At 38.1% G+C, this 13817-nt stretch overlaps 1 protein-coding gene across 3 annotated transcripts in view; it reads left to right on the forward strand.

The window, feature by feature from the left end:
- LOC134092043 (striatin-interacting protein 1 homolog) overlaps nt 1-13817 on the forward strand; it is a 108378-nt gene that overhangs the window by 33450 nt on the left and 61111 nt on the right. For all 3 annotated transcript variants that reach the window (XM_062544846.1, XM_062544847.1, XM_062544848.1), the window contains exons 7-8: nt 7712-7818; nt 7944-8071. In XM_062544846.1, coding sequence (XP_062400830.1) covers nt 7712-7818; nt 7944-8071 — 235 coding nt within the window. The remainder of the gene's footprint in view (nt 1-7711; nt 7819-7943; nt 8072-13817) is intronic.

Raw genomic sequence — 13817 nt, forward strand, 5'->3', positions numbered from 1 at the left:
CAACCTGGTTAGCATTGTTAGCATAGTTAGCATTTTTAGCATAACTGTTAGAAATGATTAGCTAAGTTAGCTTATCAACCTGGTTAGCATAGTTAGCATAGTTAGCATTTTTAGCATAACTGTTAGAAATGATTAGCTAAGTTAGCTAATCAACCTGGTTAGCATTGTTAGCATAGTTAGCATTGTTAGCATTTTTAGCATAACTGCTAGAAATCATTAGTTCAGTTAGAACTGTAATGTTTTAGCTTTAAACTGTCTACCTTCACACTATCAGCTTTCTTTAAACTATGCAACCACCATGTTTACCCTAGCTACACCTTAGTAACTATATCTACATTATCTACTGTATCTATACATTTTTGCATTTTCATGCACTCGTAATTTCCCTGGAATTACATTCTCTAGTTACAGTGCATGAAAATGCACTGTACTGTTCTTCCTAGGCTTTTTATTAAACTTCTTCTTCTAACGCTCGCAATTCAGCTTCAACCGTTTAACGTAGAAACTTCATTCAAACGTTGTTGCGTAGGTCTTGCTTATGACATGTGTGCTTTGTATTTTTCAACTTTGTAACTTTTATACTTTTTGAACTATTAAATTAAAACTATTAACAATTTCCCCATAGACTTAACATTGCTCATTATGACATCACGGCAGCAATTAGAATGTTACCCCAGCTGGTCAGCCACCTGGGCACCAACTGTCAGTTTCTCTCAGGCTCCTCTCTGAAGACTACATATTCTGTTCCCCTGTATCCTCTGCGCACAACAGTATCAAAATAAGTCCTCCTAATTCCATCCAACTTTATATCCATTCATCTTCTTCAAACCATTCACTCATCCACCCATTCTAAACAGTCTGCCTATCAACAACATCAATTAGACGCTCTACATTGAACTTTTAAACAATCTACTCTGTCTCAGGCTGGCTCTCTTAAGACTAGCCAGTTAAATTGATTACACCTGTATCTGTATCCACTACTCTCAGTAGAGAGCTGTGTCTCTCCATTCTACAAGAATATAAGGCACATTCCATCCAACATTCTATCCATTCATCTTCTTCAGACCATTCACTCATCCACCCATTAAACTGTCTATCAACATCTATTAAACAATCTGTCTATCAACATCCATTAAACTCTCTGTCTATCAACATTAATTAGACTATCTACATTCAACTTTTAAATTATTTACTCTGTCTCAGGCTTTAAGCATACAAACTCATTAAGACTACAGATCCTGTTTCACTACTTCCTCTGTCCAAAACTGTTTCAAAATAAAGGTCCTCACTGCAATAATACACTATTAAATAATTTAACCATTGAAACTACTCAACTATTGAACTGTTCAACCATTCCAACTGTCAGTTATCATCCACTATGCCTCCAGTCAACTACATGAAACCTCCATGTACCTAGCAACCAACATAGCAACCATTAAAATTAAGTGTTTATGACCGTTTCCATAGCAACCAACATGATTATACTGCAGTAACTTCTTGTTTCCTGATAGTGGCCACCATGGATACCCTAGCAACAAATGTTTCAAAATAAAAGTCCTCACTAGCAAGTTAGCTAGTTAGCATGGTTAGCATAGTTAGCATTGTTAGCATAGTTAGCATTTTTAACATTACTGCAAAAAATCATCAACTAAGTTAGCTAATCAACCTGGTTAGCAATGTTAGCAAATTTAGCATTGTTAGCATAGTTAGCATTTTTAGCATTACTGCTAGAAATCATCGGTTAAGTTAGCTAATCAACCTGGTTAGCATTGTTAGCATTGCTAGCATAGTAAGCATTTTTAGCGTAACTGCTAGAAATCATTAGCTAAGTTAGCTAATCAACATTTTAACATGAATAGAAATCATTAGTTAAGTTAGAACTGGAACGTTTCATCTTTAAACTGTCTACCTTCACACTATCAACTCTCTGTAAACTATGCAACCACCATGTTTACCCTAGCTACACCTTAGTAACCATATCTACATTATCTATCTATTTTTGCATTTTCATGCACTGGTAATTCCTTGGAATTGCATTTCTAGTTATTATTCCACTACTTCTAACGCACGCAATTCAGCTTGAACCGTTTAACGTAGAAACTTCATTCAAACGTTGTTGCGTAGGTCTTGCTTATGCCAGGTGTGCTTTGTATTTTTCAACTTTGTAACTTTTATACTTTTTAAACTATTAGTTAAAAACTATTACAATTTCCCCATAGACTTAACATTGCTCATTATGACATCACGGCAGCAATTAGAATGTTACGCCAGGTGGCCATTCCAGGTGCAGCAGCTCTCTCTTTCTCTCAGGCTCTTGAGACTACATTTTCTGTTCCCCTGTATCAACTGTATCAACATAAGTCTTCCATCCATCCAACTTTCTATCCATCCAACTTTCTATCCATTCATCTTCTTCAAACCATTCACTCATCCACCCATTCTAAACAGTCTGCCTATCAACATCAATTAGACGATCTACATTCAACTTTTAAACAATCTACTCTGTCTCAGGCTTTAAGCAAAGTAAGCAAGCTCTGTCTCTGGCTCTCTTAAGACTAGCCAGTTAAATTGATTACACCTGTATCTGTATCCACTACTCTCAGTAGAGCTGTGTCTCTCCATTCTACAAGAATGTAAGGCACATTCCATCCAACTTTCTATCCATTCATCTTCTTCAGACTATTCACTCATCCACCCATTAAACTGTCTATCAACATCCATTAAACTCTCTATCAACATAAATTAGACTATCTTCATTCAACTTTTAAATGATTTACTCTGTCTCAGGCTTTAAGTAACACTCTGGCTCTCAAGACTAGCCAGTTAAATTGATTACACCTGTATCAACTGTCAGTTTCTCTGGCTTTAAGCATACAATCTCTCTGAAGACTACATATCCTGTTAACTGTTTCCTCTGTCCACAACTGTTTCAAAATAAAAGTCCTCACTGCATAATACACTATTAAATCATTTAACCATTGAAACTACTCAACTATTTAACGGTTCAACCATTCCAACTGTCAGTTATCATCAACTATGCCTCCAGTCAACTACATGAAACCTCCATGTACCTAGCAACCAACATAGCAACCATTCAAATTCAGCGTTTATGACCGTTTCCATAGCAACCAACATGATCATACTGCAGTAACTTCTTGTTTCCTGATAGTGGCCACCATGGATACCCTAGCAACAAATGTTTCAAAATAAAAGTCCTCACTTGCAAATTATCTAGTTAGCATGGTTAGCATTGTTAGCATAGCTAGCATTTTTAGCATAACTGCAAAAATCATCGACTAAGTTAGCTTATCAACCTGGTTAGCATTGTTAGCAAATCTAGCATTGTTAGCATAGTTAGCATTTTTAGCATTACTGTTAGAAATCATCGGTTAAGTAAGCTAATCAACCTGGTTAGCATCGTTAGTAAAGTTAGCATTGCTAGCATAATTAAAATTTTTAGCACAACTGCTAGAAATCATTAGCTAAGTTAGCCAGTCAACATTTTAACATGAATAGAAATCATTAGTTCAGTTAGAACTGGAATGTTTCAACTTTAAACTGTCTACCTTCACACTATCAACTCTCTGTAAACTATGCAACCACCATGTTTACCCTAGCTACACCTTAGTAACCATATCTACATTATCTATCTTTTTTGCATTTTCATGCACTGGTAATTCCTTGGAATTGCGTTTCTAGTTCTTCTTCTAACGCACGCAATTCAGCTTGAACCGTTTAACGTAGAAACTTCATTCAAACTGTGTTACGAAGGTCTTGCTTAGGACATCAGCGCAATGTATTTTTTAACTTTTGTAACTTTTATACTTTTTAAACTATAAATTAAAAACTATTAACAATTTCCCCATAGACTTAACATTGCTCATTATGACATCACGGCAGCAATTAGAATGTTACCCCAGCTGGTCAGCCACCTGGGCACCAACTGTCAGTTTCTCTCAGGCTCCTCTCTGAAGAATACATATTCTGTTCCCCTGTATCCTCTGCGCACAACAATATCAAAATAAGTCCTCCTAATTCCATCCAACTTTATATCCATTCATCTTCTTCAAACCATTCACTCATCCACCCATTCTAAGCAGTCTGCCTATCAACAACATCAATTAGACGCTCTACATTGAACTTTTAAACAATCTACTCTGTCTCAGGCTGGCTCTCTTAAGACTAGCCAGTTAAATTGATTACACCTGTATCTGTATCCACTACTCTCAGTAGAGAGCTGTGTCTCTCCATTCTACAAGAATATAAGGCACATTCCATCTAACATTCTATCCATTCATCTTCTTCAGACCATTCACTCATCCACCCATTAAACTGTCTATCAACATCTATTAAACAATCTGTCTATCAACATCCATTAAACTCTCTGTCTATCAACATTAATTAGACTATCTACATTCAACTTTTAAATTATTTACTCTGTCTCAGGCTTTAAGAGTAGCCTACTCTGGCTCTCTTAAGACTAGCCAGTTAAATTGATTACACCTGTGTCAACTACTCTCAGAGAGCTGTGTCAGTGTCTCTCTTAACAAGAATATAAGGCACATTCCATCCAACCTTCTATCCATTCATCTTCTTCAGACCATTCACTCATCCACCCATTAAACTGTCAATCAATATCTATTAAACAATCTGCCTATCAACATCCATTAAACATTCTGTCTATCAACATTAATTAGACTATCTACATACAACTTTTAAAGTATTTACTGTGGGTCCCTCTCAAGCAATTTACTACTGTGGCCACACTGTCTAGGAGTGAATAAAGTAGGTACCCAGTGAGGAGGATTCCAAAAGCACGGCTCAAAATCTTCAATGATGTAAAGGATAATACTCGAGTAGCAAAAGTAATCATTGAACTGGCTAAGTTCAGGAGTCTATATATAATATATAGGGCTGGGCACGTTAACGCGTTAATATCACGTTAACTCATCAATCACTTAACGCCGATAATTATTTTATCGCGCATTAACACAGTTTTTATTATTTATTTTATACTGTAAAAGTCTGTTGCTCACAGGCTGGTCACAGGCGTCTCATCACGCATTGAAATTCCATGGCCTACATTCACGAAATCAGGAGATGTAGGCCTACAACAGAAGTGAGAGAAGCCACTGGCTGCAGCAGTGTAAGAGCAAGTCACATGTTTACGGTGCACGTTGTCACAGGCACGCCTAATGTTTATGTTTTGTGCTGGTTTTGCGGCTACTTTGTTCAAGTGGCATTGGTAAGTTAAACAGTGTTTTTTTTCCTACATGGTAACGTTGTTGTATGGAAAGAAAACATTAGCCTTGAGTGTTTTAATATTCAGTTGTAAACAAAGACATCTGCCTATGTAGCCCAAGCTGTAAATGGACTGAAGTTCGCTCTAACTATCTAATCATATCAATTATGCTAACCGTTAGCATTTCTATGGGATTTCTCATAGACATTAGCCATAAGCTATCGCATTAGTTTCTATTCTGTAACTTGGAATGATGGCCTACGTGACTGCACTCTAACAAAACATTGAAGGAAATAACTGAAATGTACTCTGTTGTTCTGCTTAGTTTTACAGTAAAAGTTTGAAAAGAATTTCAGCGTCAGAGTTTCCCTTGGGAAATTGGTTAGCTCTATATCCATCTACTCTAATGTAGCTGGTTAGACTTCATCATTACCACACACTCACGTGGGGGCAGCATTACAAATGTGACAGAGTGACAATGCATTGGTTGATTTGGTCAGGTAGGTAATTGATTATAATAGCAATGTTGCTACTCAGAAATAATGAGCTGTAAAGTAACTCAGACTTTTAAAAAAACATTTTTTTAGAGGATATCAACTAATTATTGTTATAGTCAAAATCACAAAAAATATCAAGTTATTATTTTTTGCCCATATCACCCACCCCTATAGGCCTAAATAAAAAATAATTTTGACATTATACCAGGCTAGACTTATTGCAACAAGTATTATGGAAATATCTGACTACACACACTGTTAAAGGTTTTACCAAAAATGTCTGTAGGCTACAATAAGCTTTAAATTTGTATTTGTTTTGATTACATTGTGTAAGTTGAGATTTACACTAAATCCTTTAACTGCTACTGTATAAACAATAAACATTTAAAATAAAAATGTGCTATATATTACTTTTGAATTCATTATTGAGTTTTGCGTATAATAATGCGATTAATCATGATTAATCAGGGAAATCATGCGATTAATCGCGAGTAAAAATTTTAATTGTTGCCCAGCCCTAATAATATAACGTCAAAACTGCTACTGTGCATTCAGACCGAAACCGTCAAAAGCGGCAAAGTCGCTGGTGAAGCTCATAGCTCCACGCTCAACCCAGTTAGCCGCCGAAAGCGTCAAAGCCATGACGTGAAACATTTGAACAACAGCAATCCTGCGAGTTTGACATTCTGATTGGTTGACGCCGAACCGTGTCATAGCTCATTACCATAAAGTTAACTGAGGCTCAACTTTTTTTGACGCCCGTGACGCTCATGAAGCCACGCTCACGCCCAGAATGCTTTTGACGCCGGTAATGGCGACTCCATAGAAATTTTCGGCGATTTCCAGCGCTCTTGACTCTTGACGCTTGACGCTTCACTCATTTGACGAATGCCGCAGGCATTTAGAGAAGTAGGCTACATTTGAAGAAGTAGGCCTACATCAGAAGCACTAGATATGCTCTGTTCCTCTGCCATGCTGTCTATTTCCGAAGCTTTAGAACACGGAACACTTTGGAATTGTCTCTAAACCCATGTGAGCGAGATTACCCCAAACAACAACATCCGCAAGATTAGGCTGCATTAATACGTTTTTATTGCTCAAACAGAATCTCCATTAGGCTACAACAAGTTAATTATGCTACTTTAATAATTCGTATTGTAACGATGCCACCCTTGCATCCGTTGCATAAACAGAAGCCTGAGATGCCACAAGCACAAAAGCGGAACTAGAGCACGACAACTTAAAAGAAAATAGGGCAAGGTAATAGGCACACACACACACACACACAGAACACACAAACAATGCACACATCAATAACACACTTCCGTTACACTATATTGTAGGCCTACTTTACGCCAATATTTAATTTGCGGGAATGCAGAGTATCCCGCCGCCCTCCCGCACCCGAGAGTGCAACTCTTATCATCCCTCCCGCTCCCGCAAAGAGCTTTTGAAATTTGTCCCGCGCCACACTGTTTTGCGTCGCGACCCGCGGATGCAGACCTCTACTAGCAGTCTTTTTGTGCCCTATTTTTCGTTACACTAACATTCAGTAGTCAGGGTGTTTACATGATATTAAAAAAGCATATTTTGTTAGTCTTGCCCAAACCAAAGTTTTTAAATGCATGTAAACATGTTAGTCCGGCTGTTGGACTCATAGGACTGTGGTACTCACTTCAGTCTTCAGCCTTTTTAGCTCTGTTAGCTTACATAAGCCTTAGGCCACAATGCTACTCACCTTATTTCATGTAGCATAGTGTACTAAAACATGCATACTTTGGTCAATAATTCCTCTTCCCTTCGATTCCCATCCAGCATGTAAACGCAGTGGTCTAGCCCAGTCATCTAGCCGAGCTATAACTGTAGTTTTGCTAAATTGTGCATGTAAACGTACTGACTGTTGAAAATCAAAGGGCAACTGCAGCTTGCCGATGAAACTTAAACTGGTATCCTACTCTTTGTTGTTCCGCAGGATCCTACTCAACATCATGTACCTCATGGTGGAAACCATCCAACAGGAGGACCCAATGGACAGTCCAGAGTGGAAAGTTGCTAGAGAGACTTTTAAAACTGAACTAGGTAAGGGCAGTTTTGCATGTGCAAAGTCCTGTTAAAATTTGGTCCCCTTAGATGAAGTGGTTGATTGCCAATGAAAGGAATCAGGAGGCTTTTTACAGTTGAATGTGTGCACTCCCATGTTATAGGCTCAACTCTCTACAACAATGAACCAATGTCAGTAGTGCTCTTTGGCATGGTGACTAAGTTCTGCAGTGGTCATGCTCCACACTTCCCAATGAAGAAAGTGCTACTGCTGCTGTGGAAGAGCATCCTGGTAAGTTCCCTGCTCCCTTTCATACACTGACATGTGTCCATGCTAGGGTTGGGTACCTATCGCATTTGAACCGATATCGGTACCGGTGCCGGTGCCCGAGTTTCGGTGTCGGTATTCAACGGTAGTTTTTTCGGTACCTTACCCTTACTGAATCTGTAACACCTTGTGTGTATCAACTACAAATTGCACAAAATCAAATTTATACATTGAGAATGTTTTTAACACAATACAAACCCCTCTCATTTCTTAAGTATGAACATGCAACAATGGATAGTGAAAGTTTTTTTTAAACAGACTCCATCAAACCCAAACATAGAACAAATAATTAGTCCATTGGGTTATACAGTATGATGATTTAGCTTTTTTAGGCCATGTTCATGAAAAAGCAATCCTTCCTAATCTTTGTTTTGTGCATTTTGCGACAGAGAGAAAATGGAAACCGTAGTATGCCAACAACAAAAGTTCTCTCAAAACATCGCGCTGCTCGCGTTGCTTGCTGTCAGGACACAATGAAATTAAACGAATTGTATCGTTAATGTTTGCTCGCATCGCGGTTAGGACACAGTTTCTATTTTTTTTATGACCATCTCTTATCTGCTGACTGCTTGGAGAAGCGCAGCAAAAGCAAAGGCTACGGTCAATATCCTTAGAGCAACTGTTGTCACGACAAATACATCGAGTATTTGGCAAATAGCCTAGATATTATTAATGCTGTTAAGACATCATTATCATCTATCCACATTTTAATAGCATTCAAACATTTTTCTGTCACATATGCTTTGAACTATTTAAAGTTCTGTTTTACCGTTTTGAATGGATCCAGCTCACTCGCGATTCAGAAGATGGATGCATTTCATTGCACTCTGTCAACTCTCAGTTTTATTTTAAGTTCTTACCAGGGATAGGCCAACTATTTTGATTCATTTATGCTTGCTCTTGGTGTAATACATGCAGGCTTAAATGGTGCATATTAAGTTAGCCTATTCACTTTCGTTTTTGAGACCGACATAACGTTAGCCTACACTCAGACATGACGTCAGATGGCGCACTCCGCTCCTGATGCACATGAAAGTACCGAAATTTAGCACCGTTCAATTTTACGTGAAGCAATACCCGGTAATACCGACGTGATTCGGTCGGTACCGGTAAAAGTAGAGGGGTCGGTACCCAACCCTAGTCCATGCGCATATTTCAGTTTTAATCGGAATAATGATGGTATTCTGATTGCATATGATCCTGATGTATCATGTAAACTATGAAGGGTCAAAGTAACAATAATTAAATATAAAGTAAATTACAAAGTAAAATGTCATGTAAGTCATATCACCAAGTATCAAATTTAAATATATCAACGATTATTAAATGTAATCTAATTTAAAGTTTAAATCAATGTCATTTGAATTTTGAATTACATTAAACTTTAAATCAATTGAATAAGAAGTTGAATTAATTTGAAGTCATACATCACATTTACATTTCCCTGTTGTTCTCATTTTGAATGAGACTTAAAATTTCAGCCTCATGCAATTCTGTGCGCCACCATTTAATTCGAACGCCTTTACTTCAGACTTTGGACTTTGGTACTTCAAGGTTGTACTGTCACCTGTCAATCATGCTATGTCCCCCGCCCCCCGCCCATCCACTGAATCTGAGTCGAAACATTCGTAGGCCTACTTTGGGACTGCTGTGGACAAAATATATTGGGGGGAAATTGAGATGTGTGAAACACATAGCTGACTGTCACTATTTTTGACTGAAATAGTAGCCTATTCAAAATCATTTGTTATACAAAAAAGACTAAAATGTTTTGACTACAACTTGACTAAGATACCTTGAGTTTTCTTTTGACTAAAACGAGACTAAAATGATGAGACTTTTAGTCGACTAAGACTAGACTGATAAAATGATATTTAAATGACTAAATATGACTAAGACTAAAAAGAACATTTCGTCACATGACCAAGACTACGACTAAATTAAAAATAGGTGACAAAGTTAACACTACCCCACACTGCCTACACCTGTTGCCTATTTTGTCTGACGGCACCCTGGATCTGCCACGCGCGCCTCCCGAGTGGACTGAATCAGCATGGCTTTCGTTCTCATTCTCATTGCGACTACCCACACTACTACGTTGCCCCACAGTTCTCCTATGGACACTTCGACCTCCATACCGACATACCCAATAATATTAGACAAATTCTCCATCACGTTACTGTCCTGGCAATTATGGAGAGGCACAAGGAAAATGAAAGGGCAACATGGCTAGCGCGATAAAATGGCAGTGCCCCGACCAATACTGTCATTCTCTACACAAATAACACGTCTGATGAGGGTCTTCTAACTTCCCTATGAACACCTAGATCCGTGAAATAATGTTCCTAACACTGACATTGGGCAAGGGATCCACGTTTGTGCTTGGTGTAGGACTTATCTCTCACGTTATCCAGCTGCAGCTTTGCTAGGCAGAGACCCGTGTGAATAAACAAATCCCCGTCATCTTCTGAAGGCAGATATTTCCCTTCAGAGTAACTGTCAGCGAACAGAAGACCCAATACTTGATTCCTGGTAAACTTTTTCCATGTGTTTAAACGATTATCTAATGCTAATACTCGTTTACGTTCACAATACCGCTCTGTTACAATGGCTCACAAGCAAGCTAGCTCAGCTGATATTTCGCACTGGTTTAAAGTGCCCTTGCCCGAATATTTTGTATAGAAGCATGATGTAATTCTGAGTCGGGGACGTAGTATGACATGTCTGCCAACTAGTGGCAGGGAGTTTAAACGAAATTTGACACCCTATTTGACAAAATCGGCCGTTTTATTCAGTACCGCATCTTGTCGACTATATCCGCCTGTGGCGCCTAGAGGGTTAAGGCTAGACGTATAATGTAAATCCATCACTCATGAAAAGTGAAATGCACGCACGCACACATTCCCTCTACTAGCACGACTGACAATTTCACTGCATTCTTTACTTTAGTAATGATATGCAAATGTGACAAATAAACCTCCTTGTATCCTTGCTGTAAAGCAAGGTCCACTATTGTTCTTAAAGGGATAGTTCGGATTTTAAGACACGAAGTTGTATGGGTTCCCTGTCAGCAACGTAGTGCATCAGCACTGACTTACCCCCGACAGCGTCCTGTGAGCCGAGATCCAGCCGGTTTTAGATCGTTTTTGATGCTGAAGAAAGTAGTCCGGCAATTTTCTGGGGTCACGAAAGTAAAGTGTTTTTCTTCTCAAAACCATATGCGTTCAACAGAGTGATATATTTGCACCACAAAAACGTTGTCCAGGAAAAATTCAAACCTCGTTATCACTTAATTATTTTTCGCGATTCCTATCACTGCGCGCTACTGACAGCTGGACAACGTTTTTGTGGTGCAAATATATCACTCTGTTGAACGCATATGGTTTTAAGAAGAAAAACACTTTACTTTCGTGACCCCAGAAACTTGCTGAAGAAAATAGTCCGGCATCAAAAACGATCAAAAACCGGCTGGATCTCGGCTCACAGGACGCTGTCGGGGGTAAGTCAGTGCTGATGCACTACGTTGCTGACAGGGAACCCATACAACTTCGTGTCTTAAAATCCGAACTATCCCTTTAAGTGTTATTATTCAACTTATTATTCTTCACCCAGTTTTTTAAGACGCCTCTTCTCCTAGAGCGTTTGAGCTATCGACGCGGTTCCAACACAAAAAAATCAGGCCCGATCCGGTGTGCGTTGCTTGTTCATGTCGGATGGCTGCCGGTTGTCGTTTTTTGGTATTTTTTTGGCAGCCTGTGTTTTTTAAGCATTGTTGACATAATAGAAGTCATTAGCTAGGTTGGCATTGTTAGCATAGTTAGCATTGTTAGCATTTTTGTAAGCCCACTCTTGCAGGTCCTCGGACATGCACATTTCTAGTTAGTCTTGTAAAATTGAAATTGAGTTTATTTTTTTTTAATTAAAGTTGAATATCTACTATTTCAACATCAGAGAACACAGTGCAATACTCAATTCATCCATTCTATGTCCTCTTTAACTGGTACACACAAGTACATGGTGCCAAGTAAGTTGAGCTGCATTGTGCATCGGCTATGGGTATAACATTCATTCAAATATCACTTCCGAGTTAATAGCACTGGCATGGCAATGTCGTGCGGTTAGCTTACATTTCCCAACAACAGCAAAAATGCACGGCTATGTAATGTGTCTAATATTGCCATTAGCTGCAACTCAAACACCTTTCTATGGAGCTAGATCTGTCTCTTTATTATTCAATCATAAAAAAGTGTGCTTCAATCAAAAAATATATCTTCATTCAAAAAAACATTCACTTCTGTCAAAGAAAACATATTCAATCAAAGAAAAAAAGTGTTTGAATGCAAAAAAAAATAGAGCCAAAAAAAAATGCCTTTCAACACCGTTTTTCTTTGATTGAAAATGTTTTTTGTGATAGAAGTGAAAGTTTTTTTGTTTAAAGCAGCTTTTTTGATTGAAGTAATGTTTTTTCTGTTTGGGCCATAATATGGGTAGGACATTTGTGTCTTTATTATTCAATAGAAAAAGACGTTGCTTCAAAGAAAAAATAAAATCAATAAAAAAAGATGTTGCTTCAAAGAAAAAAAAATGAATCAATCAATCAAAACCCCAACATTGAAAAAAGTTTTTGAATGCCAAAACTATGTGAGACCCAAATAATTGCATTTGAACCATTTTTTTGATTGAAAATGTTTTCTTTGATTGAAGTTCATTTCTTTAATTGAAAATATTTCCTTTGACCAAAGCAATCTTTTTTGTCTTTGGGCCATATTATGGGTAGGACATTTGTGTCTTTACTATTCAAAGTCAAAAAAGGTTGTTTCCAAAGAAAAAAACAATCTAAATGAAAAAAAATCACTCTTCAAATGCAAACATAAAACTCATCAAATGCAAAAGTTAAAAGGGTAGGGGGTTGGAGGTGAAAAAAGTTTTGAAGTGTTTTTTCTTTTGAAGTCGATTTTCTTTTGAAGTCGCTTTTTTGAAGTCCATTTTTTGAAGTCCATTTTTTGAAGTGCATTTTTTGAAGTGCATTTTTTGGAATCATTTTGAGACAGAGGGCGGATGCTTTCCCATTGGCAGACATATTTGACTGACAAGGGTCTACACCAATCACGTCTTTCTTATCGGGGTTGGCAGATCAACTTCCGGTTATGAGGCAGCCGCCACTAGTTCTTACTTAGCTACTTTTCACTTTCCCGTTGTCTTACGGATTTACCGGTGTTGTGTGCCTTCTGGTTTTTCCACCTACTGGTTTCGGAGCTGTTTCCGAGGCTGCCCAGCTGTCATGTATACCTATCAACAGCAACCGACGGCTACCGAAGTCCACAGATTCGCTATATTCATAGACATTTTACTGGGCTTTGCATGTCACACCTCAATAAAAAACTGTGTTGACCTGAACTGAACATTTGAGCACTAGGCTATATTACTATAACATATTCCAGCGGGAAAATTGTTTTTTAAAAGTAGACAAGCAGCACAAATTTGTGTCGTGCTGGATTCGAACCCTCCTCAGTAAAATTAACTACGCATAAGTCCAACTCGCTCTCCATTGTGCTATCGATGTTTACGAGAAGTTCAGGATATGACTTTATTTTCAGGAAGTACCGTTTTCATGAAGTACCGTTTATCCCAACCTTCCAAAACAACTGGTTACCTTCATTCAGACTTAAAAACATAACTGTATCATGCACTCTACCTTCTGTTACACGTC

Source organism: Sardina pilchardus, chromosome 9 (assembly GCF_963854185.1).
Source record: "Sardina pilchardus chromosome 9, fSarPil1.1, whole genome shotgun sequence".
In the NCBI taxonomy this organism is placed as follows: Eukaryota; Metazoa; Chordata; class Actinopteri; order Clupeiformes; family Clupeidae; genus Sardina; species Sardina pilchardus.